General features: G+C 49.7%; 1 protein-coding gene across 2 annotated transcripts in view; it reads left to right on the top strand.

Annotated features, from left to right (window-relative positions):
• COPS2 (COP9 signalosome subunit 2) overlaps positions 1-24,712 on the top strand; it is a 113,522-nt gene that overhangs the window by 73,086 nt on the left and 15,724 nt on the right. For both annotated transcript variants that reach the window (XM_075342753.1, XM_075342752.1), the window contains exons 10-11: positions 268-365; positions 7,080-7,162. In XM_075342753.1, coding sequence (XP_075198868.1) covers positions 268-365; positions 7,080-7,162 — 181 coding nt within the window. The remainder of the gene's footprint in view (positions 1-267; positions 366-7,079; positions 7,163-24,712) is intronic.

The raw sequence follows: 24,712 nt of genomic DNA, 5'->3' as shown, positions 1-24,712 counted from the left end.
ATTGTTTGATATAATGTGTTGACATGTCAGTATATTACACAGAGGGATCTCCGGGGTGTCCTGAATTAAGGGTGTCCACCACACTTCAGAAGATGTCTTGCACTTTCCTGGTTAAATACCTACTTTGCTGCCAGTTTTCACATTAGCAGCTAGGTTTATAGAGTGGAAAAACCGAGTATTTGTGTGTAGGCTAGAAGCCATAGGAATTGTTATTAATTTTGATGTATATACAGAGGTCCGCTCTAAATGTTCTTTCTTTTCATCCAGTGCCTATCAAAATAATGACATCACCGAGTTTGAGAAAATTTTGAAAACAAATCACAGCAACATCATGGATGACCCCTTTATAAGGGAGCACATTGAAGGTGAAAGTCGCTTAGTATTTTGTATAAATAACGAGCTCTGCGCTGGCAATTCATATGTGCGGGCTTTATTTAGAGGAAACACACAAGTATGAGATCTTAAGCCCCGTCACATTTAGCGACTTACCAGCGATCCCGAAAACGATGCGACCTGATAAGGATCGCTGTTAAGTTGCTGGGAGGTCGCTGGTGAGATGTCACACAGTCAGACCTTACCAACGACTCAGTAACGATACAGGTCGCAGTATCGTCCTGTATAACAATCTCTGCTGTCATTGGGACCCTGTCACACAGTGTCAAACATAGCGATGCATCCTGCCCAGCAGGAAATCACCTTTGAAGAAAATGGTCCAGGACATTCAGCAATGACCGACGACCTCACAGCAGGGGCCAGGTTGTTGCTGGATTTCACACATAGCAACATCGCTAGCAAGATCGCTGTTGCGTCACCAAAACCGTGACTCAGCAGCGATGTCGCTTAGTGAGACGTGGCCTTTACACGGGGCACATCAATGTTAGCAAGGATTGTAAACCACTCCCTGCCAAGGTTTATCAGTACAGATAGTACCAGCTCATCAACCACAGGACTGTTCAGCATTCAATTGATTTTTTTTGTAGGACCTACTGCTATACTGCTATCTGTCCAGGGGATCAATGAAGGCTTATTGCCAATTCATGGCCGAGACTGGAATAAAGCGGGCTTTACACACTACGACATCGCTAGCAATTGTGTAAGCACCCGCCCCCGTCGTGGATGCGATATCGTGTGTTCGCTGCCGCAGTGAACATTATCGCTACGGCTGCGTCACACGCACTTACCTGGTCGGTGGCATCGCTGTGACTACCGAACAATCCCTCCGTCAAGCGGGAGGGACGTTCGGCATCACAGCGACGTCTCTAAGCGGCCGACCAATCAAAGCGGAGGGGTGGAGATGAGCGGGACGTAACATCCCGCCCACCTCCTTCCGCATTGCGGCGGGCGGCAGGTAAGGAGACGTTCCTCGCTCCTGCGGTGTCGCACACAGCGATGTGTGCTACCGCAGGAGCGACGAACTACATCGATAATCAACCATTACCGATTTTTGGTTTTGGAACGACCTCTCCATGGTGAATGATTTTCACCATTTTTGAGGTCGCTTATGGTCGCTGGTAAGTGTCACACGCTGCGATATCGTTAATGACGCCGGATGTGCGTCACAAACAACGTGACCCCGACGATAAAACATTAACGATATCGTTACCAGGTACCATCCAGGCACCAATCCCAGAAAGTAGAGCTCCAAAAATGGCCAAAAGGATCTGAGCCATGTTGTTTCAGTAACATTCCATTCATTTGTACGGGACATCGCAGCTCAGCTGCTCTCAGCTGTTTCCACAGCTCCACCTTCTGTCATTGGTACCAGGATAGAGTTGTTACCATCTCTGCCATATGAAAACCACAGTACAGAGAGCAAGATGAGTTTCTTGTAATAATCGTTGATACCTATTAAAGATGAAATTCATGTAGTTGGGGTAAAAATAATTTATACAATTTGATGCCATTAAAATGTCATACCCTCCCCTTCTGTGAAGCACTGTATACAGTATACAAGGAGCTTGTTTTCTGCTGTATGCATTGTGGCCGTGATGGTAATAAACCATCTCTGCTTCTCTGTAGGGATCAGAAAAAAAGTTTTTTTCAGCTTACCAGGATGTATGGTCCCTGGAAAAATTTGCTGTGCACGGATCCTCCAGCAATAGCCCAGTCTGGAACAACAAGTAAATAAAGGGAGGAAGGGGGTAGGGGAAAATGGAATCCAGCACCAATAATAGTTTTATATAAAAATCAAAAATTTATTGAGTCATATAAGTTAAAAATATGAAAACCGCAAAGGGGGGGAGAAAGGGGTATCTATGATTCCATTTCCCCTGCCCCCTTCCTACTTTTATTTACTCATCTCTGTAGGGATGCCGGTTTTGTCCGACTGCAGCAGCAGTGCAATCTTGTGCTAACAACTGACTCTGCTTTGATGTTTTAAAACGTCAGTGCAGAGTACCATGCGGACCGCTCCGACAATGAAAGTATAAGTAGGCCGGGCCTGGATAATTATGGGAAGCTGCCATTTGTCAATGTGTTCATGTACCCCTCTACAGAATGTTAGTGTCATCCATAGAGGGTACAGCTCTATCAGTGTCACAGGCATAGCTTCTCTTACTAAGCAGCACAACATATTGGACATAGTTTAGCTAACTGTGCTAAATATTGATATAACGTCTGTGTTTTCAAGGGCACTCGTCTTGTGCATTGTTGTGTTTTCTCTAGTCTGTCCTTTGCCATTATGTATACTCACCTTCTGCAGCAATGCATGTAAGACACCACTATAGGAAATCACAGGGAACTGTATGAAAATGTGCTTGGGAGGCGGACATGGCTAGTGAGGACAGTGGATAAACATTAAGGCTAGGTTCACACACTGCGTTTTTTTGCCGTTGCGTTTTTGTGTGTTTTTTGCGGCAAAAAACGCACCCGCGGCAAAAAACGCACGCGTTTTGCCACGATTTGGTGCGTTTTCTTGCTGCGTTTTTGCTCACTGCGTCTTTATGCGTTTTTTATCAGTGAACAATGCCATTAAAGATTGTTAAAAAAAAGGTCTGATGTCATTTCCTTCTTCAATATGTTCTTCATTCTCCACTAGTGTATGCAATAGCGCAGACAGCTGCAGAACTACAAGGCTCAACATGCTCCATACAGGACTGTATGCTGGAGGGAGAGGCAGAGGGAGCAGAACTACAAGGCTCAGCATACTCCATCCAAGCAGACAGCAGCTGCAGAACTACAAGGCTCAGCATCCTCCATCCAGGACTGAATGCAGGAGTTTTTTGCCCCCCAAAAACATGACGTGGGCTTCGCCATATTTTTGTATACTAGCCGTGTACAGCAGGCAGGTACAGGCTGCCCCCAACCCCAGCTGCCTATTTGTACCCGGCTGGGAACCAAAAATATAGAGAAGCCCTTTTTTTTTTTTTAATTATTTCATGAATTTCATGAAATAATTTAAAAAAAAAAAAAATGACGTGGGCTTCGCCCAATTTTTGAGTCCAGCCGGGTACAACTAGGCAGCTGGGGATTGGAATCCACAGTGCAGGGTGACCATGCTTTCTGGGCACCCCCGCTGTGAATTGCAGTCCCGCAGCCACCCCAGAAAATGGCGCTTTCATAGAAGCGCCATCTTCTGGCGCTGTATCCAACTCTTCCATCTGCCCTGATTCCGGGTGGCTCGCTGGGTAATAATGGGGTTAGGGCTAGCTGTATATTATCAGCTGGCCCTAAGCCCGAAATTCATGGTGTCACGCCAATATTAGACATGGCCACCATGAATTTCTAGTAAAGATAAAAAAAAAACCACAACACACAGAAAAATATTTTTATTAGAAATAAAACACAACACAATTAGAGACTCCATCTTTATTGAAATAAAGAACCCCCCTCCGCAGTAATCCTGGGTCAAGGGTCCCGCGCCGTCCAATCTGGATCCAATATCATCTGATCGGTTTGCTGGAAGGCAAAGCGATCAGATGATGTGTCAGGTTCTAGGGGCTGAATCACATCACACATCAGCTGATTGTATAAAAGCCGTTTATACAATCAGCTGATGCATCGGTGCAAAAAAAAAAAAAAAATACTTATGTGCGGATTACCAGCAGCTCCTGGAGCGATTGGAGGAGTCTGATCCCGTCCGATCGCTGCAGCAGCTGCCGGTAATCAGGGATGAAGTCTCCTGACGCATCCGCTGATGGGTTAAACCGGCCGGGTGCCCGCGTCACCGCGATACTTACGATCAGCTGATGCGCTAGGTCCTGCATCTATCGGAGGTGTCCCGGCCGTCTGCACACAGCTGGAGTGGCGATACCGGGAGAGCGGCTGAGAGCGGGCATGGCACCGGGAGTCTGCAGACAGGTGAGTATGAATTTTTTTTTTTTCTACTGTTCACTTTTGTTTTCGCAGCCGCTTCCACCTCCCGCACGAACATGGCGCCGCACGGCAGCATACATGCACAGGACCGGAGGTGGAAGCGGCGGTGACGGTACCGGGAGGATTCACGCTTCTGTATTTACTGACAGAAGGAATCCTCTTCCTGTACATGTCACTTTACTACCCACCTCCTGCGTTTATAGCTGCGTTTTTGGTCTTAGAAACGCACCAAAACGCAGCTATTTGCATTTCTCATTGCGTCTTTCAACATCCCATTGCACTCAATGGATGAAAAGTGCAGTGAAAAACGCGGGAATAATTGACATGCTGCGTTTTTGTGGCACCACAAAAACGCAGCTGAAAAAAAACGCTGTGTGCAGACAGCAAAAATGAAAACTCATAGACTTTGCTGGGGAAGCAAAGTCATGCAGTTTTCTGAGCAAAAACGCCGCGAAAAACGCACTGTGTGAACTTACCCTAAGAGGGGAATTTCTTTGTGCTTCTTTAGACAGTGCAGTTTGGCAAATTTGTGGGTGGTTTTTTTTTTGTTTGTTTTTTTTTTTTGGTTAAAGTTGACATGCATGTTTTTTGTAAAGTACATTAATATTAGGATTTTTTTTGCAATGGAGACATCCTTAAAGGCACGGTCTAGCACCTAAGCTATCCTTAGTATCTTTACACCCTGACCTTCTTTGCAGTTTACTTTATTACACAATACTTTACATTCCCTCCTTTCTAGCTAATCTCTTAATGTGTTGGGGTTTTTTTGTATTTTTTTTTTATACTGCACTTCCTGTAATGTTTATTTTAACAGGAGTCTCAAACAGGACGTTAAGAGATTGTCTGCACTCACTTTCTTGCTGCGTCTTTCGTTCCTTCACATAATCAGGAAGCAGTGCTGCAGTTATAAGGCTATGTGCCCACGGGAGGTTGCTTCTGCGGATTTTGCCGCGGAAAACCTGCAGATTTATCTGGATTTTCCAGATAAATCCGCAGGTTTCAGCATGTACAGATACTCCCCATGTTATCGTATGGGACATGGGGAGTGCTGTGTCCACGCTGCGGAATGTGCGGTTGCGGAATATACTGCGGTTATCCCGCAGCCGCACATAACTGCATGTCAATTATTCCTGCGGCATTACCTGCGGAAATCCCCTGCCTTGGTCCCATACTTACCTGCCTTGATAGCAGACACCCGGTCATTTTCCCTTGGTGCACAGGAGCAGGAAGGAGGAGGTGGGCGGGGCCTGCACGAGCTCCGGTCATGTGACAGCCAGAGCTAGTTCAGGCCCGCCCACCTTTTTCCTTCACAGTGTAAACACAGCCGGAGACAGGAGAGAAGTGCTGCGTTATGGAGGTATGAACGCCCCGATCACTCAGCACTTGTTCTGCATTGAGGATGCAATGCCGAAGCCATGGTACTGTATCCTCAATGCAGAATGCCCGCACCATATCCGCAGGACATTACGCAAATAAACCGCAGCATGTAAACAGACAAAGTTGTGCTGCGGTTTTCTGGGAGCTCCTGCGGAATGTCCTGCAGATATAACCGCAGGACACTTTCCCCCGTGGGCACATTGCCTAAAGGTTATTTGTATCGCCATAGTGAGTGACGTGACATCAATGCTGCCCCACAGCTTCTAGTCCTCAAATGAATGGTCATCAGGGGGCAATGATAGCAGCAGTGAGTGACACCAGCGCCGCCCCACTTCTTCTAGTACCCCTGAAATGAATGGTCATCAGGGGGCAATAATAGAAGTAGTGATTGACACCAGCGCCGCCCCACAGCCTCTAGCACTGCTCTCAAACCAATCATCATCAGGGCTGGTGATCGAAGCAGTGAGTGACCCCAGCGGTGCCCCCTGACGATGAGTTGTTTGAGGGTGGTGCTAGAAGCTGTGGGCGGCACTGGTGTCAGGTGGCGATGACAGAAGTAGTGATTGACACCAGCGCCGCCACACAGCTTCTAGCACCACCCTCAAACAACTCATCGTCAGGGGGCACCGCTGGTGTCAGTCACTGCTTCAATCACCAGCCCTGATGATGATTGGTTTGAGTGCAGTGCTAGAGGCTGTGGGGCGGCACTGGTGTCAATCACTACTATCATCGCCACCTATTGATGTCTTTCACAGAAGCTGGAGCAGACATAGAAGCAGAGTGTTGGCGCTGCACTCACATCGCCCACAGTGTCTATCACAGTAGATCCAGGATGTCTTAAGATGGTGGCGATGCAAGGAACTCCAGTAACTGCAGTGCCACCCCTTGTTCATTGAGGTGTAATGCTGAAAAAGGACATTTAGGGATTAGCTAGCTGGAGAGTAGTGTAGAGTAGTGTGTAATATAGGTAATTACAAAAGCGGTTAGGGTGTAAATGATAAATATTAAAGGGAACCGACAGCATTCAGCTTTCAGTCATAGGCGTGACACCGGTGCGGCTTTAGTCATCTCTTAGTATATAGTGAGCAACGTCTGTAACCGCACTCCCAACACTGACTGAAAGCCCCCTCTAATGCAGAGCCGGCTGTCAGGAAGTACCAGGGGCACGGTTACAGCTAACACTCACTATCCACACAGAGTGGGCGCCAGGATAGTTCAGAACGCGATTAAACTGCAGATTAACCTCATATCTGCAGGTTTATGGGGGGTTTTTTTTGTTTGTTTGTTTTTTTTACATGGCAGGTTCCCTTTAAGGAAGGACATTTAAGGTGCCGGAGCCATCCCCCCTTATGTTTATAATGTAAAGTTTTATCTCCTCTTTCTTACAGAGCTTTTAAGAAACATCAGAACACAAGTGCTTATAAAATTAATTAAGCCTTATACAAGAATACATATTCCTTTTATTTCCAAGGTAAGGATCCTTATTTATTACTAGTTTTCTGACTCAAGAGACATCGTATTTGTGCAGACATGACAGGCGAGGCGACATCTTCTCTTTAGCATTATTTAGCTAGGGTGTAGTCACATTGTATTGTATAGATGGTTTGCTTATCAAAGGGCCGGCATATAATAGGAGTGGAGATTAGCTGACATTTTAGTGTTTGTCACACTGCGTTTTTGCTGATGATTTTTTTACCAGAAATATCTGCTGTGGAGAAACCTCAAGCATTTCTGGGGACTTCTTTTTACCCTGTTTTTTGTATGGTACTTATGATGTGTCTTCATTCATTTAGTGGCCAAATTTTAAGCTTTTTTTTACCATAAATTCCTCAAGAATTAAAACGAAAAAGAATTTCAAACGTTTTATGTAGATTTTGAAGCCGAATCTGGAGAAAAAAATCCTCTTCAATAACTGAGCATATTCTTGCAAGTACCTTACACAATAGCCTCCTTGTGTGTTCCTACATGACTGCTGACACAAGCCGTAGCTCTGCATGATAGGGACATTAAACCGGTCACCGACAAGATGCATATTCTGCTACTGATATTGGTTTTAATGTCTGTGCTAGGACATGGATAAATCTTAGCGTAATATTGTTTTTATTAAATCATGTTTTGATGGTTCTTATAAAGTTCCATTCACTATGTGCTAGAACTTTTCATTGATGTACTTTAGTAAATTTGCTCACAATCGTCAAATGAATATAATTAGTGTAAATTCAGACCACATAATCTTTATTTCTAAGCATTCATAGCTCGCTGTCTGAGCACTAGTTGGCAGAATACATATAATAATGACCAGTTGATCGTAAAATGAGAATTTATTTTGCTTTGTATCAAAAGACCAGCTCAAAAGTGACCATTTTTTTTTGCTCTCATATTATATTATTCCCACTGCTCCCCTGATTATTTTTTTTTTTGTTTTACATTCATACGGTTCCAGAGATATGTGCGATTTTTTTTATTTGGTGCTACTTTTTCCTTATCATTTCAAGGAGCCGTGGCTCACTGGATTCTCTGGGGGCCGCGGCTCACGGGATTCTCTGGGGGCCGCGGCTCTCTGGATTCTCTCGGGGGCCGCGGCTCTCTGGATTCTCTCGGGGGCCGCGGCTCTCTGGATTCTCTCGGGGGCCGCGGCTCTCTGGATTCTCTCGGGGGCCGCGGCTCTCTGGATTCTCTCGGGGGCCGCGGCTCACGGGATTCTCTGGGGGCCGCGGCTCTCTGGATTCTCTCGGGGGCCGCGGCTCTCTGGATTCTCTCGGGGGCCGCGGCTCTCTGGATTCTCTCGGGGGCCGCGGCTCTCTGGATTCTCTCGGGGGCCGCGGCTCTCTGGATTCTCTCGGGGGCCGCGGCTCTCTGGATTCTCTCGGGGGCCGCGGCTCTCTGGATTCTCTCGGGGGCCGCGGCTCTCTGGATTGTCTCGGGGGCCGCGGCTCTCTGGATTGTCTCGGGGGCCGCGGCTCTCTGGATTCTCTCGGGGGGCCGCGGCTCTCTGGATTCTCTCGGGGGCCGCGGCTCTCTGGATTCTCTCGGGGGCCGCGGCTCTCTGGATTCTCTCGGGGGCCGCGGCTCTCTGGATTCTCTCGGGGGCCGCGGCTCTCTGGATTCTCTCGGGGGCCGCGGCTCTCTGGATTCTCTCGGGGGCCGCGGCTCTCTGGATTCTCTCGGGGGCCGCGGCTCTCTGGATTTTCTGGGGTTGTGTTTGTCTTTAGGCCGCTTTGCACCAAATAAAAATGCCCATAGCTCTGTAACAGTGTGGTGAATTTTAAAAACACAAAAAAACTAAATACTCAGAGAAGCAGCAAAACTAAAAAAAAAAAAAAAAAAAAAAAAAAAAAAAAAAAAAAAGGCCATTTTTGACCTGCTGATAGGTCCCCTTTAACCTGTTTCCATCTTGGCAAAATTGCATTTTTTTGTTTTTAATTTTGTCCTTCCTTTCTTCCAAGAGCAACAACTTTTTTTTTTCTGCACACTTAGATGTATGAGGGTTTATATTTGGGGGGCTGAGTTGTACTTTTACCATGTAGTGGACTGGAAAATGGGAAAAAAAATTTCAAGTGCGGTGAAATTGCAGAAAGAAATAGCAGTTCTGCCATTAACAAGGAAACAGATTCAGATAACGTGGAGCATGGAAAACCACTTTAACAGGCTTAGGAAATCCAGAAAGTAAGATGAGCCTCCAGCGCCGAAAAATAAGTAAAAATGATGAAATGTTATTGGAATAATTAATTAAAACCCAATTTCCATGATCGATTAAAATATTGTAGATGGCAACATGACCAAAATGACTTTGGTGGCTTATGGCAAGAGCTATGCATTTCAGACACACTCCAGTGTACTTTGGGCTTGGATATAGGGCACTAGAGTGCGTCTGAAACGCGTTGCTGTTGCCATATTCTACCCTAGCAGTTTTGGGCATGTTGCCATTTACAATATTTAAATCTTGGAATTTGGGTTTTAATTACTCCAATAAAGTTTCATCATTTTTACTTAACTTTTGGAGCCGGATGTTCATCTTACTTTCTCAATTCTGACATTTTAATTGTTGGGAATTGTTTTTACAAGGAACAGGTTAAAATGACTTTGTGATAGGATTCTCCTTGTCAGTACCATTACGGCAATTCTAAACTTGTCCAGCGTTTTTCATTATTTTACTGGTTAAAAAGAAAAGTAAAAAGTTTGATTGTGTGGCCATTTTCCGAGACCCGTTAGGTTTTCATTTTTCGGTGGATGGAGCTGTGTGAGGGCTTTTCTTTTGTGGGGCGAGAGACACCTTTTGTTATTGAAACAATTTTGGGTTAGATTTGACATTTTGCTCAGCTCTTACAGTATTTTCTTTGTCGCTCCATTGGGAGACCCAGACAATTGGGTGTATAGCTTCTGCCTCCGGAGGCCACACAAAGTATTACACTTAAAAGTGTAAACCCCTCCCCTCTGCCTATACACCCCCCCGTGCATCACGGGCTCCTCAGTTTTTATGCTTTGTGCGAAGGAGGCACACATCCACGCAAGCTCCACAATTTAGTCAGCAGCAGCTGCTGACTATATCGGATGGAAGAAAAGAGGGCCCATAACAGGGCCCCCGGCATGCTCCCTTCTCACCCCACTCTGGTCGGCGGTGCTGTTAAGGTTGAGGTACCCATTGCGGGTACATAGGCAGGAGCCACATGCTGTTTTCCTTCCCCATCCCTTAGGGGCTCTGGGTGAAGTGGGATCCTAACCGGTCACCAGGCACTGGGACCGTGCTCCCTCCGCAGCCCCTGGGGGAATCTGCTGGACAGGAGACCGGGTATCATCAGGGACAGGCCCTGCTACTCTGAGGTACTCTGTGTCCCCTTGGGGACGGCGCATAGAGCGCCTGTGTTATGAACGCTGCAGCAGCTGCTGGGTGTGTTGGTGCGCCGGGACTACCGCGCTGACCGCGCTTGTTTGCCGGCCGCGCTTATAACTTTACTCCCCGGCTTTTGCGGCCTAGTACCGCATACTCCCGCCCCCGGGCCTGCCAGTCAGTGGTATGGGCGGGACGCTGCACTAGACGTCAGCGCTGAGGGCTGGAGCATACTTCGTATCCTCCTCCCCCCTCACTGAGCACCGTGGGGCACCAGATTCCCGCACTTTTTGAGGCACGCCCACGGCCCCCTCCTCCTCTCAGAACGCTGGCAGCCATTCCTACAGCACTTCAGACGCTGGAGAATTTCAGAGGAGAGAACACCGAGCTCCACAGCTCTGGGAGGCCCGGGCAGGGAATCTGGTGGTCACACAACCGCTGTGGGCGGTCGGTAAGCCGCACCTGTTACTAGGTGCTGGCCCCCCTGGGTGCCGAAGTGTATACTTATATGCTTATTTTGTATACATTTACTCTGTACGGCCGCACTATTTGCTTTTGGCTATATACCCTCACTGATTGCTCTAAGGGGAGACAACAGCATGTCGTCCGCAAAAAGCAAGGGTGCCAAGGCACAGGCTTACTTTGCAACCTGTACCTCATGTGCGGCAATGCTACCTGCAGGTTCCACCTACCCTCATTGTGTGCAATGCTCGGCCCCTGTGACACTCACTCAGCCGGAGTCTCAGCCATTGGTGGGACCCCCGGCCCAGGTGGAACCACCGGCTCCCACTGTCCAGGTGACGGGGACAGAGTTTGCAGTATTCGCTGACAAACTGTCTGACTCTATGGATAAATGGTCTGCTAAGATACTAGAAGCTTTGCAGTCCAGACCGGTAACACAGGCCCCGGGCACAGTTGAATCATTGACCCCAGGCCCCCCTCGGTTGGAGCAGCAAAGTGCTCCTGGGGTGACTCATAGGTCCCACGGTGAGGACTCCGACACGGACCGCAGTCCCAGACTGGCTAAGCGGGCTCGCTGGGAGCTTCCCTCGACTTCATCACACTGTTCAGGGTCTCAGCATGAGGACTCCCTGGAGGATGAAGCGGAGGTGGCTGATCGGGGCTCTGATCCTGACACCGCTCTCAACCTTGATACACCTGAAGGGGACGCCATAGTAAACGACCTTATAGCGTCCATCAATCAGGTGTTGGATCTTTCTCCTCCAGCTCCTCCGATTGAGGAGTCAGCTTCTCAACAGGAGAAATTCCATTTTAGGTTTCCCAAACGTACACGGAGTGGGTTTCTTGATCACTCCGACTTCAGAGATACAGTCCAGAAACACCGAGCCTTTCCAGATAAGCGCTTTACTAAGCGCCTTAATGACACACGTTATCCCTTCCCCCCTGACGTAGTCAAGGGTTGGGCTCAGTGTCCCAAGGTGGATCCTCCAGTCTCTAGACTGGCGGCTAGATCCATAGTTGCAGTGGCAGATGGTGCATCACTCAAGGATGCCACTGACAGGCAGATAGAGCTCCTGATGAAATCCATCTATGAAGCTATTGGCGCATCCTTTGCTCCGGCATTCGCAGCCGTATGGGCACTCCAAGCTATCTCAGCTTGTCAGTCTGAGATTAATGCAGTCACACGTGCCTCTACTCCGCAAGTTGTGTCCTTAACCTCTCAGGCGTCGGCGTTTGCGTCCTACGCCATGAATGCTGTCCTGGACTCTGCGAGCCGTACGGCGGTAGCATCCGCCAATTCGGTGGCAGTCCGCAGGGCCATGTGGCTACGTGAATGGAAGGCAGACTCTGCTTCCAAAAAGTTCTTAACCGGGTTGCCATTTTCTGGCGACCGCCTTTTTGGCGAGCGATTGGATGAAATCATTAAACAATCCAAGGGAAAGGACTCGTCCTTACCCCAGTCCAAACCAAACAGACCTCCACAACGGAAGGTACAATCGAGGTTTCGGTCCTTTCGGCCCTCAGCCAGGTCTCAATTCTCCTCGTCCAACAGGCCACAGAAGGGTCAGAGGAACTCTGATTCATGGCGGTCTAAGTCACGTCCTAAAAAGACCGCCGGAGGAACCGCTACCAAAGCGGCCTCCTCATGACTTTCGGCCTCCCCAAACCGCATCCTCGGTCGGTGGCAGGCTCTCCCGCTTTTGCGACGCCTGGTTGCCGCATGTCCAAGACCGATGGGTGAGAGACATTCTGTCCCACGGTTACAGGATAGAGTTCAGCTCTCGTCCTCCGACTCGTTTCTTCAGAACATCTCCACCCCCCGAGCGAGCCGATGCTCTTCTTCAGGCGGTGAGCACTCTGAAGGCAGAAGGAGTGGTGATCCCTGTTCCCCCTTCAGCAATTGGGCCACGGTTTTTACTCCAACTTGTTTGTGGTGCCAAAAAAGTACGGATCTTTCCGTCCCGTTCTGGACCTAAAACTGCTCAACAGACACGTGAAAACCAGGCGGTTCCGGATGGAATCTCTCCGCTCCGTCATCGCCTCAATGTCCCAAGGAGACTTCCTAGCATCAATCGACATCAGGGATGCTTATCTCCACGTGCCGATTGCACCAGAGCATCAGCGTTTCCTGCGTTTCGCCATCGGGGACGAACACCTTCAGTTCGTGGCACTGCCTTTCGGCCTGGCGACAGCCCCACGGGTCTTCACCAAGGTCATGGCAACAGTGGTAGCAGTCCTACACTCTCAGGGACACTCGGTGATCCCTTACTTAGACGATCTGCTTGTCAAGGCCCCCTCACGGGAGGCATGCCAATACAGCCTGAACATTGCTCTGGAAACTCTGCAGAGATTCGGGTGGATCATCAATTTCCCAAAGTCAAAATTGACACCGGCCCAATCACTGACATATCTCGGCATGGAGTTTCATACTCTCTCAGCGATAGTGAAGCTTCCGCTGGACAAACAGCGTTCACTACAAACAGGGGTGCAATCTCTCCTTCGAGCCCAGTCGCACCCCTTGAGGCGCCTCATGCACTTCCTAGGGAAGATGGTGGCAGCAATGGAGGCAGTTCCTTTTGCGCAGTTTCATCTGCGTCCACTTCAATGGGACATTCTCCGCAAATGGGACAGGAAGTCGACGTCCCTCGACAGGAACGTCTCCCTTTCTCGGGCAGCCAAGGCCTCCCTTCAGTGGTGGCTTCTTCCCACTTCTCTGTCGAAGCGGAAATCATTCCTGCCCCCATCCTGGGCTGTGGTCACGACGGACGCGAGTCTGTCAGGGTGGGGAGCGGTCTTTCTCCACCACAGGGCTCAGGGTACCTGGACTCAGCCAGAGTCCTCCCTTCAGATCAATGTTCTGGAGATAAGGGCAGTGTATCTAGCCCTAAAGGCGTTCCAGCTGTGGCTGGAAGGCAGGCAGATCCGAATTCAGTCGGACAACGCCACGGCGGTGGCATACATCAACCACCAAGGCGGCACACGCAGTCGGCAAGCCTTCCAGGAAGTTCGGCGGATTCTGCTGTGGGTGGAAGCCACAGCCTCCACCATCTCCGCAGTTCACATCCCGGGCGTAGAAAACTGGGAAGCAGACTTTCTCAGTCGCCAGGGCATGGACGCAGGGGAATGGTCTCTTCACCCGGACGTGTTTCAAGAGATTTGTTGCCGCTGGGGGAAGCCGGACGTCGATCTCATGGCGTCTCGGCACAACAACAAAGTCCCGGCATTCATGGCACGGTCTCAAGATCACATAGCTCTGGCGGCGGACGCATTAGTTCAGGATTGGTCGCAGTTTCAACTCCCTTATGTGTTTCCTCCTCTGGCAATGCTGCCCAGAGTGTTACGCAAGATCAGGTCCGACTGCCGCCGCGCCATCCTCGTCGCTCCAGACTGGCCGAGGAGGTCGTGGTACCCGGATCTGTGGCATCTCACGGTGGGCACTACCAGACCGACCAGACTTGCTGTCTCAAGGGCCATTTTTCCATCTGAATTCTGCGGCCCTCAACCTGACTGTGTGGCCATTGAGTCCTGGATCCTAGCGTCTTCAGGGTTATCTCAAGAGGTCATTGCCGCTATGAGACAGGCCAGGAAACCAACGTCCGCCAAGATCTACCACAGGACGTGGACGATCTTCTTATCCTGGTGCTCTGATCAGGATTTTACTCCCTGGCCATTTGCCTTGCCCACTTTTCTGTCCTTCCTTCAATCCGGAATGGAAAAGGGTTTGTCTCTCGGCTCCCTTAAGGAACAAGTCTCGGCGCTCTCTGTGTTTTTTCAAAAGCGTCTAGCCAGGCTTCCACAGGTACGCACGTTCCTGCAGGGGGTTTGCCACATAGTCCCTCCTTACAAGCGTCCGCTAGAACCCTGGGATCTGAACAGGGTGCTAACGGCTCTTCAGAAACCACCCTTCGAGCCAATGAGGGATATTTCTCTTTCACGCCTTTCGCAGAAGGTGGTCTTCCTAGTGGCAGTCACATCACTTCGGAGAGTGTCTGAGCTAGCAGCGCTGTCATGCAAAGCCCCCTTCCTGGTGTTTCACCAGGAAAAGGTGGTTCTGCGTCCGGTTACGGAATTTCTCCCGAAGGTGGTATCCCCTTTTCATCTCAATCAGGATATCTCCTTACCTTCTTTTTGTCCTCATCCAGTTCACCAATGTGAAAAGGATTTGCACTTATTGGATCTGGTGAGAGCACTCAGACTCTACATTTCTCGTACGGCGCCCCTGCGCCGCTCGGATGCGCTCTTTGTCCTTGTCGCTGGCCAGCGTAAAGGGTCGCAGGCTTCTAAGTCAACCTTGGCTCGGTGGATCAAGGAACCAATTCGGGAAGCCTACCATTCTTCTGGGCTTCCGGTTCCTTCAGGGCTGAAGGCCCATTCTACCAGAGCCGTGGGTGCGTCCTGGGCTTTGCGGCACCAGGCTACGGCTCAGCAGGTGTGTCAGGCGGCTACCTGGTCGAGTCTGCACACTTTCACGAAACACTATCAAGTGCATACCTACGCTTCGGCAGATGCCAGCCTAGGTAGGCGAGTCCTTCAGGCGGCGGTTGCCCACCTGTAGGAAGGGGCCGTTTTACGGCTCTTTTACCGAGGTATTCTTTTACCCACCCAGGGACTGCTTTTGGACGTCCCAATTGTCTGGGTCTCCCAATGGAGCGACAAAGAAGAAGGGAATTTTGTTTACTTACCGTAAATTCCTTTTCTTCTAGCTCCAATTGGGAGACCCAGCACCCGCCCCTGTTCCCTTCGGGCTGTTGTTCTTTGTGTACACATGTTGTTCATGTTAAATTGTTCTTTTGGTTCATGGTTTCAGTTCTCCGAACATCCTTCGGATTGAATTTACCTTAGACCAATTTATAAGTTTCCTCCTTCCTGCTTTTGCACCAAAACTGAGGAGCCCGTGATGCACGGGGGGGGGGTGTATAGGCAGAGGGGAGGGGTTTACACTTTTAAGTGTAATACTTTGTGTGGCCTCCGGAGGCAGAAGCTACACACCCAATTGTCTGGGTCTCCCAATTGGAGCTAGAAGAAAAGGAATTTACGGTAAGTAAACAAAATTCCCTTCTTTTGAGGTGTTACAAGAACAAAAAAAGCACTTTTTTGTATTTTTTTTTGTATTTTTTTTTTCTGTTTACAGTGTTTACGGATTAATTTTATGTTTTGCTAGATCAGTATACCAAACGGCTTGCAAGCATGCCCTCTTTGCCTAGAAAACCAGCCATCTCTGAGCTGGCTATTAGCCTTGGCAAGGAGGAGGACAATAAAGACATACAAGTCCCTCCGTTCTAGAAAACGTAGAGGACTTTTAAGAAAAGGGTAAATTGCGAAGTAGATTCTTGTTTGCAATTTGACCTATTAAATGAGATCAGACTGCAATGTGATCAGTTTGCTATTGCATGACTAGTATCCTACATACAGGCAAACATGCTGAAGGCTATTTTCACAGTTCATGCCCATTCCCATAATATAAGATATCATTAAAGGGGCTATACATATTCAGCAGCTCTCAAGTGCTTGCCACATAGGTTTGATCATCTGTAGTCTATGACTAGGTTTATATTCGTAGACAATTGCCAGACACACAAGCTGGATTCATAAAACGCCGGGCCATAAATGTCCAATACACTCATCTACTTTCAAAACTGGGCATCAGCGTTCATCGTCAGAATGGAATAAGATGGCCACTCATCCATTCATTTCTATTGGAACTCTAAAAATTGCCAATTTCATGATCGGCAATGTATGGCACATCTTATTTATATGATAGGTTTCCCAGATTGGACAAACCCCTTTCTTGGATGAGTGAAGTGTAAGAAAAACTTTGATAGTGATTACTGTATTTGAGTTCTATTTACATAGACGTGTATGGAATCACATGTTCTGACACTTGCACAATAATACTTTGCCCTGGGTGCAAACAATAGATGTGGTTTATATATTGCCGTGTTTGAACAGCCATTCTGTGCGGTTACTTTCACTCTTATGTGAGGCTGTCTTGTGCCTGACATTTTGTATCTTATCTGGATTTTTATGGTGATAGGTGTGACAAAGGATTATGTGCGTAATTCTGTTGTAATCTACATAAGCTAGAATGGTGTCATAAAATGCCTCTCAGCAGGTCATGTCCTAAAACATATCCTACAAGGGAATGTATGTATCATTATGAAGGTGAATGGTCATTTTCAAAGTATCTGACTCCTTTTGGACGTGTACAGTAAGGCTATGTGCGCACGTAGCGTCTGTCCCTGCAGAAATTTCTGCAGCGATTTGAGCAGCACACGTGCGCTTCATATCGCTGCAGAAAGAGTCCGTAATGAAAAAAAAAAAAAAAGCTGATGTCATGCGCTCTGACTGCAGCCCCTCCCATAGACAGAGCGGGGGATGCAGGCAGAGCGCATGGAATAAGTGACATGTTACTTTCTTCATCGTTCCTTATGGGAGACCCAGACCATGGGTGTATAGCTACTGCCTCCGGAGGACACACAAAGTACTACACTCAAAACGTGTAGCTCCTCCCTCCGGGCTATATACACCCCCTGGATGACAATCTAACCAGTTCAATGCTTTGTGTTCAGGAGGTCACACACACACATGCATTTTCTGATTTTTACTTTTTAAGATTTTTGATTTCAAAGATATGGAAGAAAAGCGGGTCCAGTCTGGACTCCCGGCATCACCCCACTGTGTCGGCGGTGCTGTTAAGGTTGACCTTACAAGGCTGGAGCCTTCACATGCCGCGCTCCTTCACCATCCTCTGAGGCTCTGGCTTGAAGTGGGAGCCATCACGGTCCTCTCTGCTTTGCAGGAGACCGGTCTCCATCCGCAGCCCTGCCAGGTTCCTGCCGGACGGAGCGTTTAACCCCCCCCAGGGACATGGCCCTGCGTCTCAAAAGCTAAGTATTGAGACGTTTTTCAGGGGTCCCGGGTACATTTATTGAGGGGAGAGTATGTTTTGTAACTCTGCTGTGTTTTTCGGCCGGTTCTCTAATTTTTTCCTGAGAACCGCGCCGAGGGTGCCTGCTCGTCGGCCGCATGTAAAAATCTAGGCCCCGGCTTCAGTCGCGGCCTAGTTTCGGTTTCAGTCCCTCTGCATGTCAGTTTTTGCAGGGGAGCAGTGCGGCGCCGCCCACCGGCCGTTCAGCAGAGGGGAGGACACTCCTCTCTGAGGAGATGTTTCCCTCCCCTCTATCTCTCCTTAGCCCTCCGGATTCCCGCTCTTGGGCTAATCCCCGCCCCCCCCTCCTCACTCCAGCGCCATTTTCTCAGCGTTCACTCACTGATCGGCGCCGGCTGCTGCAGCTGCTACATCCACTGGGGGTCTGAGCTGTGGAATCCGGAGGGCACACAAAAGAGCGGTCTGGTAAGCCACAACCTCTGGTTGTGGGCTTTATTATACACTCTCAGGGGGTCATTCTATAGGAGTGTATTATTTACTGCAGAGCCTCCACCTCAGCAGCATGTCTCTCACTAGGAGCAAGTCTGCTAAGCTGTACTCTATATGCACTGCATGTAAGCTCATTCTGTCTGAACCGAGCACATACCCACATTGTGATGCCTGCTCTAACATGGTGGTGCCTCAGCCTGGAGCCTCTTCAGGGGTCCCCCCGGCCGCTCCGGCCCCGGTGGCTGAACCCCCGGCTTGGGTAGCATCTTTTTCCAGTGCTATCTCCCAGTCTTTTGCCGACTCCATGGGACAGCTGTCCCGGACTCTGCTGTCCATGCATCAGCCCCCTTCTCAGGGTGCCTCTGCTGCTCCGAGCTCTGCAGAACTCTCAGAACATGTTTTAGGACCCCGTCCCCCTAAACGGAGACGCAGGGACCCTTCTCCTTCCTCGTCCCACGGCTCTGATTCACGAGCTGAGGTGCAGGGCGAGGAGGATACTTTTACTGTGGGCTCAGACGCTACCTCTATGTACCCCATTGACTTATCTGAGGGTGATGCGGATGTTAGTGACTTGATTGCATCCATTAACTCCGTACTGAACCTCAATCCACCAGTGTCAGAGGAACAAGCCTCTCTGGTAGAAATACACCAGTTTACCTCTCCTAAGAGAGCTAGGAGTACGTTTTTTAACCACTCCAGTTTTCAGGCCACTGTGACCAAGCCCAGGGCCTGTCCTGACAAACGCTTTCCAAAGCGTAGTTCTGATGACCGTTTTCCCTTTCCACCTGAGGTGGTTAAGGAGTGGGCTCAGTCCCCAAAGGTGGATCCTCCGGTGTCTAGAATCTCAGCCCGGACAGTCGTTTCTGTGGCCGATGGCACCTCTCTTAAGGATCCCACTGATCGCCAGGTTGACCTTCTGGCCAAATCTGTATATGAGGCGGCAGGAGCCTCGTTCTCCCTGTCTTTTGCAGCAGTGTGGGCTCTTAAGGCATGTCTGCCATTCTAGAGGCTTCTCACCGCACTGCGGTGGCTTCCGCTAATTCTCTCGCGATCCGCAGGATCTTGTGGCTTCGAGAGTGGAAAGCAGACGCTTCTTCTAAGAAGTACCTTGCTGGGCTCCCCTTTGCTGGGTCCCGGCTGTTCGGTGAACAACTGGATGAAATTATTAAGGAAGCTACTGGCGGGAAGAGTACTTCCTTGCCACAAATTAAAACCAGGAAACCTGTCCAGGGCAGGAACCAGTCGAGGTTTCGTTCCTTTTCTTTCCTCTAACTGGTCATCCTCTAAGCCCTCAGCTTCGTCCACTACCTCAGCCAAGGATCGTAAACCGAACTGGCGCGCGAAGCCGCGTCCTCAGAAGAGCGGAGGAGCCGCTGCCACTAAGGCAGCCTCCTCTTGACTATCTGGCTGCGCCAGCAACGTCCTTGGTCGGTGGCAGGCTCTCCCACTTTGGCGACGTGTGGTTTCAACACGTCTCCGATCAGTGGGTGCAGGATATCATCTCCCATGGCTACAGGATAGAATTTTCTTCCAGCCCGCCAAACAGATTTTTTCTGTCCGCTCCCCCCTGCTCCAAGGCCGCCGCCTTCTCTCAGGCCGTGGCATCCTTGCAGGCCAACGGAGTAATTGTACCGGTTCCCGCCCGGGAACGGTTCAGAGGTTTCTACTCAAACCTCTTCCTAGTCCCCAAGAAGGACGGTTCCTTCCGGCCCATCCTGGATCTCAAGCTTCTCAACAAGCATGTTCAGGTGCGGCGCTTTCGCATGGAATCTCTGAGATCGGTCATTGCCTCAATGACCCAAGGAGATTTTCTAGCATCCATCGACATCAGAGATGCCTATCTGCATGTGCCTATTGCGGTTTCACACCAACGTTGGCTACGCTTTGCAATCGGAGAGGAACATTTCCAATTCGTGGCTCTCCCCTTCGGGTTAGCCACGGCCCCTCGTGTTTTCACCAAGGTCATGGCAGCAGTGGTTGCGGTCCTGCATCTCCAGGGGTTGGCAGTGATTCCTTACCTGGACGACCTTCTTGTCAAGGCCTCATCCAGTGCAGACTGCCAGCGGAGTGTCTCGCTCACTCTCGCCACGCTTGTTCAATTCGGGTGGCTTGTCAATCTGCCCAAGTCCACTCTGACCCCGACCCAGGAACTTACGTACCTAGGGATGCAATTCGAGACTCTGCCGGCACTTGTGAAGCTGCCCTTAGTCAAACAGCAGTCCCTTCATCTGGCGGTGCGCTCTCTGTTGCAGCCCCGCCGTCATTCCATCAGGTACCTCATGCAGGTGCTGGGTCAGATGGTGGCGTCAATGGAAGCGGTTCCCTTTGCCCAGTTCCATCTGCGTCCCCTGCAGCTGGACATTCTCCGCTGTTGGGACAAGCGGACCTCTTCCTTGCACAGGCTAGTGGCTCTGTCGCCGCAGACCAGGAGCTCTCTTCAGTGGTGGCTTCGGCCCCTCTCTCTGTCACAGGGACGCTCCTTCCTGACTCCGTCCTGGGTGATCCTCACCACGGATGCCAGTCTCTCCGGCTGGGGAGCAGTATTTCTCCACCACCGAGCACAGGGCACTTGGACTCCGTCCGAATCAGCCCTCTCGATCAATGTGCTGGAAATCAGGGCTGTTCTTCTAGCTCTCGTAGCCTTTCACCACCTGTTGGCGGGCAAGCACATTCGAGTCCAGTCGGACAACGCGACAGCGGTTGCCTACATCAATCACCAGGGCGGGACTCGCAGCCGCCTGGCGATGTTGGAGGTTCAGCGAATCCTTCAGTGGACGGAGGACTCCAAGTCCACCATATCCGCAGTCCACATCCCAGGCGAAGAAAACTGGGAGGCCGATTATCTCAGCCGTCAAACCGTGGACAGCGGCGAGTGGGCCCTGCATCCGGCAGTGTTCAGGTCAAACTGCCGCAAGTGGGGCACTCCGGAAGTGGATCTAATGGCATCCCGGCACAACAACAAGGTCCCTGTTTACGTGGCTCGCTCCCACGATACTCAGGCCTTCGCAGCCGACGCGCTGGTTCAAGATTGGTCCCAGTTCCGTCTGGCCTACGTGTTTCCCCCTCTAGCTCTCTTGCCCAGGGTTCTGCGCAAGATCAGAATGGAGGGCCGTCGGGTCATAATCATTGCTCCGGACTGGCCCAGGCGAGCTTGGTACCCAGATCTGCTCCGTCTGTCCGTAGAAATGCCGTGGCATCTCCCGGACCGCCCAGACCTTCTCTCTCAAGGTCCGTTTTTCCGCCAGAATTCTGCGGCTCTCAAATTGACGGCGTGGCTCTTGAGTCCTGGATCCTGACGGCTTCAGGCATTCCTTCTGAGGTCATCTCCACTATGACTCAGGCTCGGAAGTCTTCCTCGGCCAAGATTTACCACAGGACTTGGAAGATTTTCCTGTCCTGGTGTCGCTCTTCCGGCCATGCTCCTTGGCCGTTCTATTTGCCGACCATCCTGTCTTTTCTACAGTCCGGTCTGCAGCTAGGACTGTCCCTCAATTCCCTCAAGGGACAGGTGTCTGCTCTGTCGGTATTATTCCAGCGGCGTATCGCCCGACTGGCTCAGGTGCGCACCTTCATGCAGGGCGCATCTCACATCACTCCTCCTTACCGGCGGCCTTTGGATCCCTGGGATCTTAATCTGGTCCTCACGGCCTTACAGAAACTCCCCTTTGAGCCTCTTAGGGAGGTTCCCTTGCTTAGACTTTCACAGAAAGTGGTTTTTCTAGTAGCCATAACTTCTCTCCGGAGAGTCTCTGATTTGGCTGCGCTCTCTTCGGAGTCACCTTTCTTGGTGTTTCACCAAGACAAGGTGGTTCTCCGTCCGACTACGGATTTTCTCCCTAAGGTGGTGTCTTCTTTCCACCTTAACCAGGACATTTCATTGCCTTCCCTTTGTCCGGCCCCTGTGCATCGCTTTGAGAAGGCGTTGCATGCCTTGGATTTGGTGCGGGCGCTCCGAATCTATGTGTCACGCACCGCCGCTTTTAGGCGTTGCACCTCACTTTTTGTGCTAACCACGGGTCAGCGCAAGGGTCTCTTGGCTTCTAAACCGACCCTAGCTCGTTGGATTAGGTCGGCCATCTCTGATGCCTACCAGTGTTCTCAGGTGCCTCCACCGCCGGGGATTAAGGCGCACTCGACCAGAGCTGTCGGTGCCTCCTGGGCTTTCAGGCACCAGGCTACGGCTCAGCAGGTTTGTCAGGCTGCCACTTGGTCTAGTCTGCACACCTTTTCGAAGCACTACCAAGTGCATGCTTATGCTTTGGCAGATGCGAGCTTGGGCAGACGCATCCTTCAGGCGGCTGTCGCCCATTTGTGAAGTTAGGTTTTGCCTACTTCTCAGTTTGGTTTATTTCCCACCCATGGACTGCTTTGAGACGTCCCATGGTCTGGGTCTCCCATAAGGAACGATGAAGAAAAAGAGAATTTTGTTTACTTACCGTAAATTCTTTTTCTTATAGTTCCGACATGGGAGACCCAGCACCCTCCCTGTTGCCTGTTGGCAGTTCTTGTTCCGTGTGTTTCACCGGCTGTTGTTGTAGACAGAGGTTCCGGGTTTTCAGAGTTTTACTCTATCTCTACTTATGGGTGGATGTCCTCCTTCAGCTTTTGCACTGAACTGGTTAGATTGTCATCCAGGGGGTGTATATAGCCCGGAGGGAGGAGCTACACGTTTTGAGTGTAGTACTTTGTGTGTCCTCCGAAGGCAGTAGCTATACACCCATGGTCTGGGTCTCCCATGTCGGAACTATAAGAAAAAGAATTTACGGTAAGTAAACAAAATTCTCTTTTTTTAGAACGCGCGCTTTGGGCAGCAGCCGAAGCGCTGCACTCTAATACGCCACGTGCGCACGTCTCCTGCATAATCTTCATAGATTGTGCAGAGGACGCAGGACGCATACAGTTACGCTGCGGTGCAGATCGCAGCGTAACTGCATGCAGATATGCAACATGCGCACATAGCCTTACTGTACCAGTCCTGGTGGTGTACTTATTTCAAAAAGCCTACTTCAGGTATAAACCTCAATTATCAATTAGAAGAAGGAACCCACATAACAAGAAAACCAAAATGAAAATTCCTATATTAAAATTACCAAATTTTATTAGTCATTTACTAAAAAACTGTCAGTGCAGTCAGAAATAGAATAGCCTCTAAAAAGTGGTATGGGCGGGTGTTAAGGGACAAAGTGCGCCAGATATCGATATGAGGAGTATTCAATATATCCAGAAAGGGGTGGGGCCTATCCTAGCCCTATGAATGTCCCCTACTTACCAGCGGAGTAAACACCCTAATGTACTTGGTGCCCCCGCTCCTCGGCGGCTGTCCCTCACTGTCCCTCCAACCACAAAACCACCATCACCATAAAGTGTGTGTGCAAAAGTGCAGTCAAGACTGATAGTCTAAATATCCACTCTATAAATTAAATATTACAACAGTGGTTCCCAGATCAGGGTAACCACTCTATAGAGTCATAAAATAGAATGCAATAAACCTTTCAAGGGTAAGTGTGCAATGCTTTCATCCTCCAGGTCATATAGATAAAATGCAGTTATAGTGCACCTACACACCTGTCTCATATTATCATATAGGTCATCACAATATAAGGAAAGTACTTATCATAGTGTTGTCATCTCAATATAAGGAAAGTACTTATCATAGTGTTGTCATCTCGACGCGTTTCTCCCTCAGAATGTCTGAGGGTTCATCAGGAGATGTTCAGTCTTTTTCCTTTTCCTTGTCACAATGGAAGTAAGGTGCCTAATAGCGTCGCTGGGAGCCACACAGATCTGGGTCCCATCCCAGTCAATGGTAACAGAGATAATGCCCCATCAGGCCAATATATCACCACCCCTTCTTAATATAGACTCAGTCAATGCCGAGTAGTCCCGCCCCCATGAGGCTTCCCGTCCTAGCGTCTTTAAAACGCCGCGCCATATTGCCGGCGGTCACTTCCGGTTCGTGATCTTGTGACCGGAAATCAGTATTTCCCATCAGGCTCAGGCCACCGACGTCACATCGGAAGTTCCGGCATGTGGAACGCAGTGTATTCCACCTACAGGGGAACGCCCCTGCAGGAGGCAAGATCACCACCAGAATCCGCCCACACTTACAGGCCTCCGACATAATACCGGAGGTCACAAAGCGTGGAGCGCAAACTGCGTTCCACTTATAGGGACAGCAGCCTCATACATAGTGGGTTTTTTGGGTGAATAGTTGATCACGGACTGAGGGGTCATATCAGGCTATTCATAGCAATAAGAAAAATAGAAAGAGTGCGATATTATTAAATCGCTATTAACCATTGCTCGTCCTATAGGGACAATAAACACTTAGGCATTTCTGCCTGCTCCACTAG

Source organism: Anomaloglossus baeobatrachus, chromosome 4, assembly GCF_048569485.1.
Source record: "Anomaloglossus baeobatrachus isolate aAnoBae1 chromosome 4, aAnoBae1.hap1, whole genome shotgun sequence".
NCBI classification, from domain to species: domain Eukaryota; kingdom Metazoa; phylum Chordata; class Amphibia; order Anura; family Aromobatidae; genus Anomaloglossus; species Anomaloglossus baeobatrachus.
This window is presented reverse-complemented; position numbering and strand designations above follow the sequence as displayed.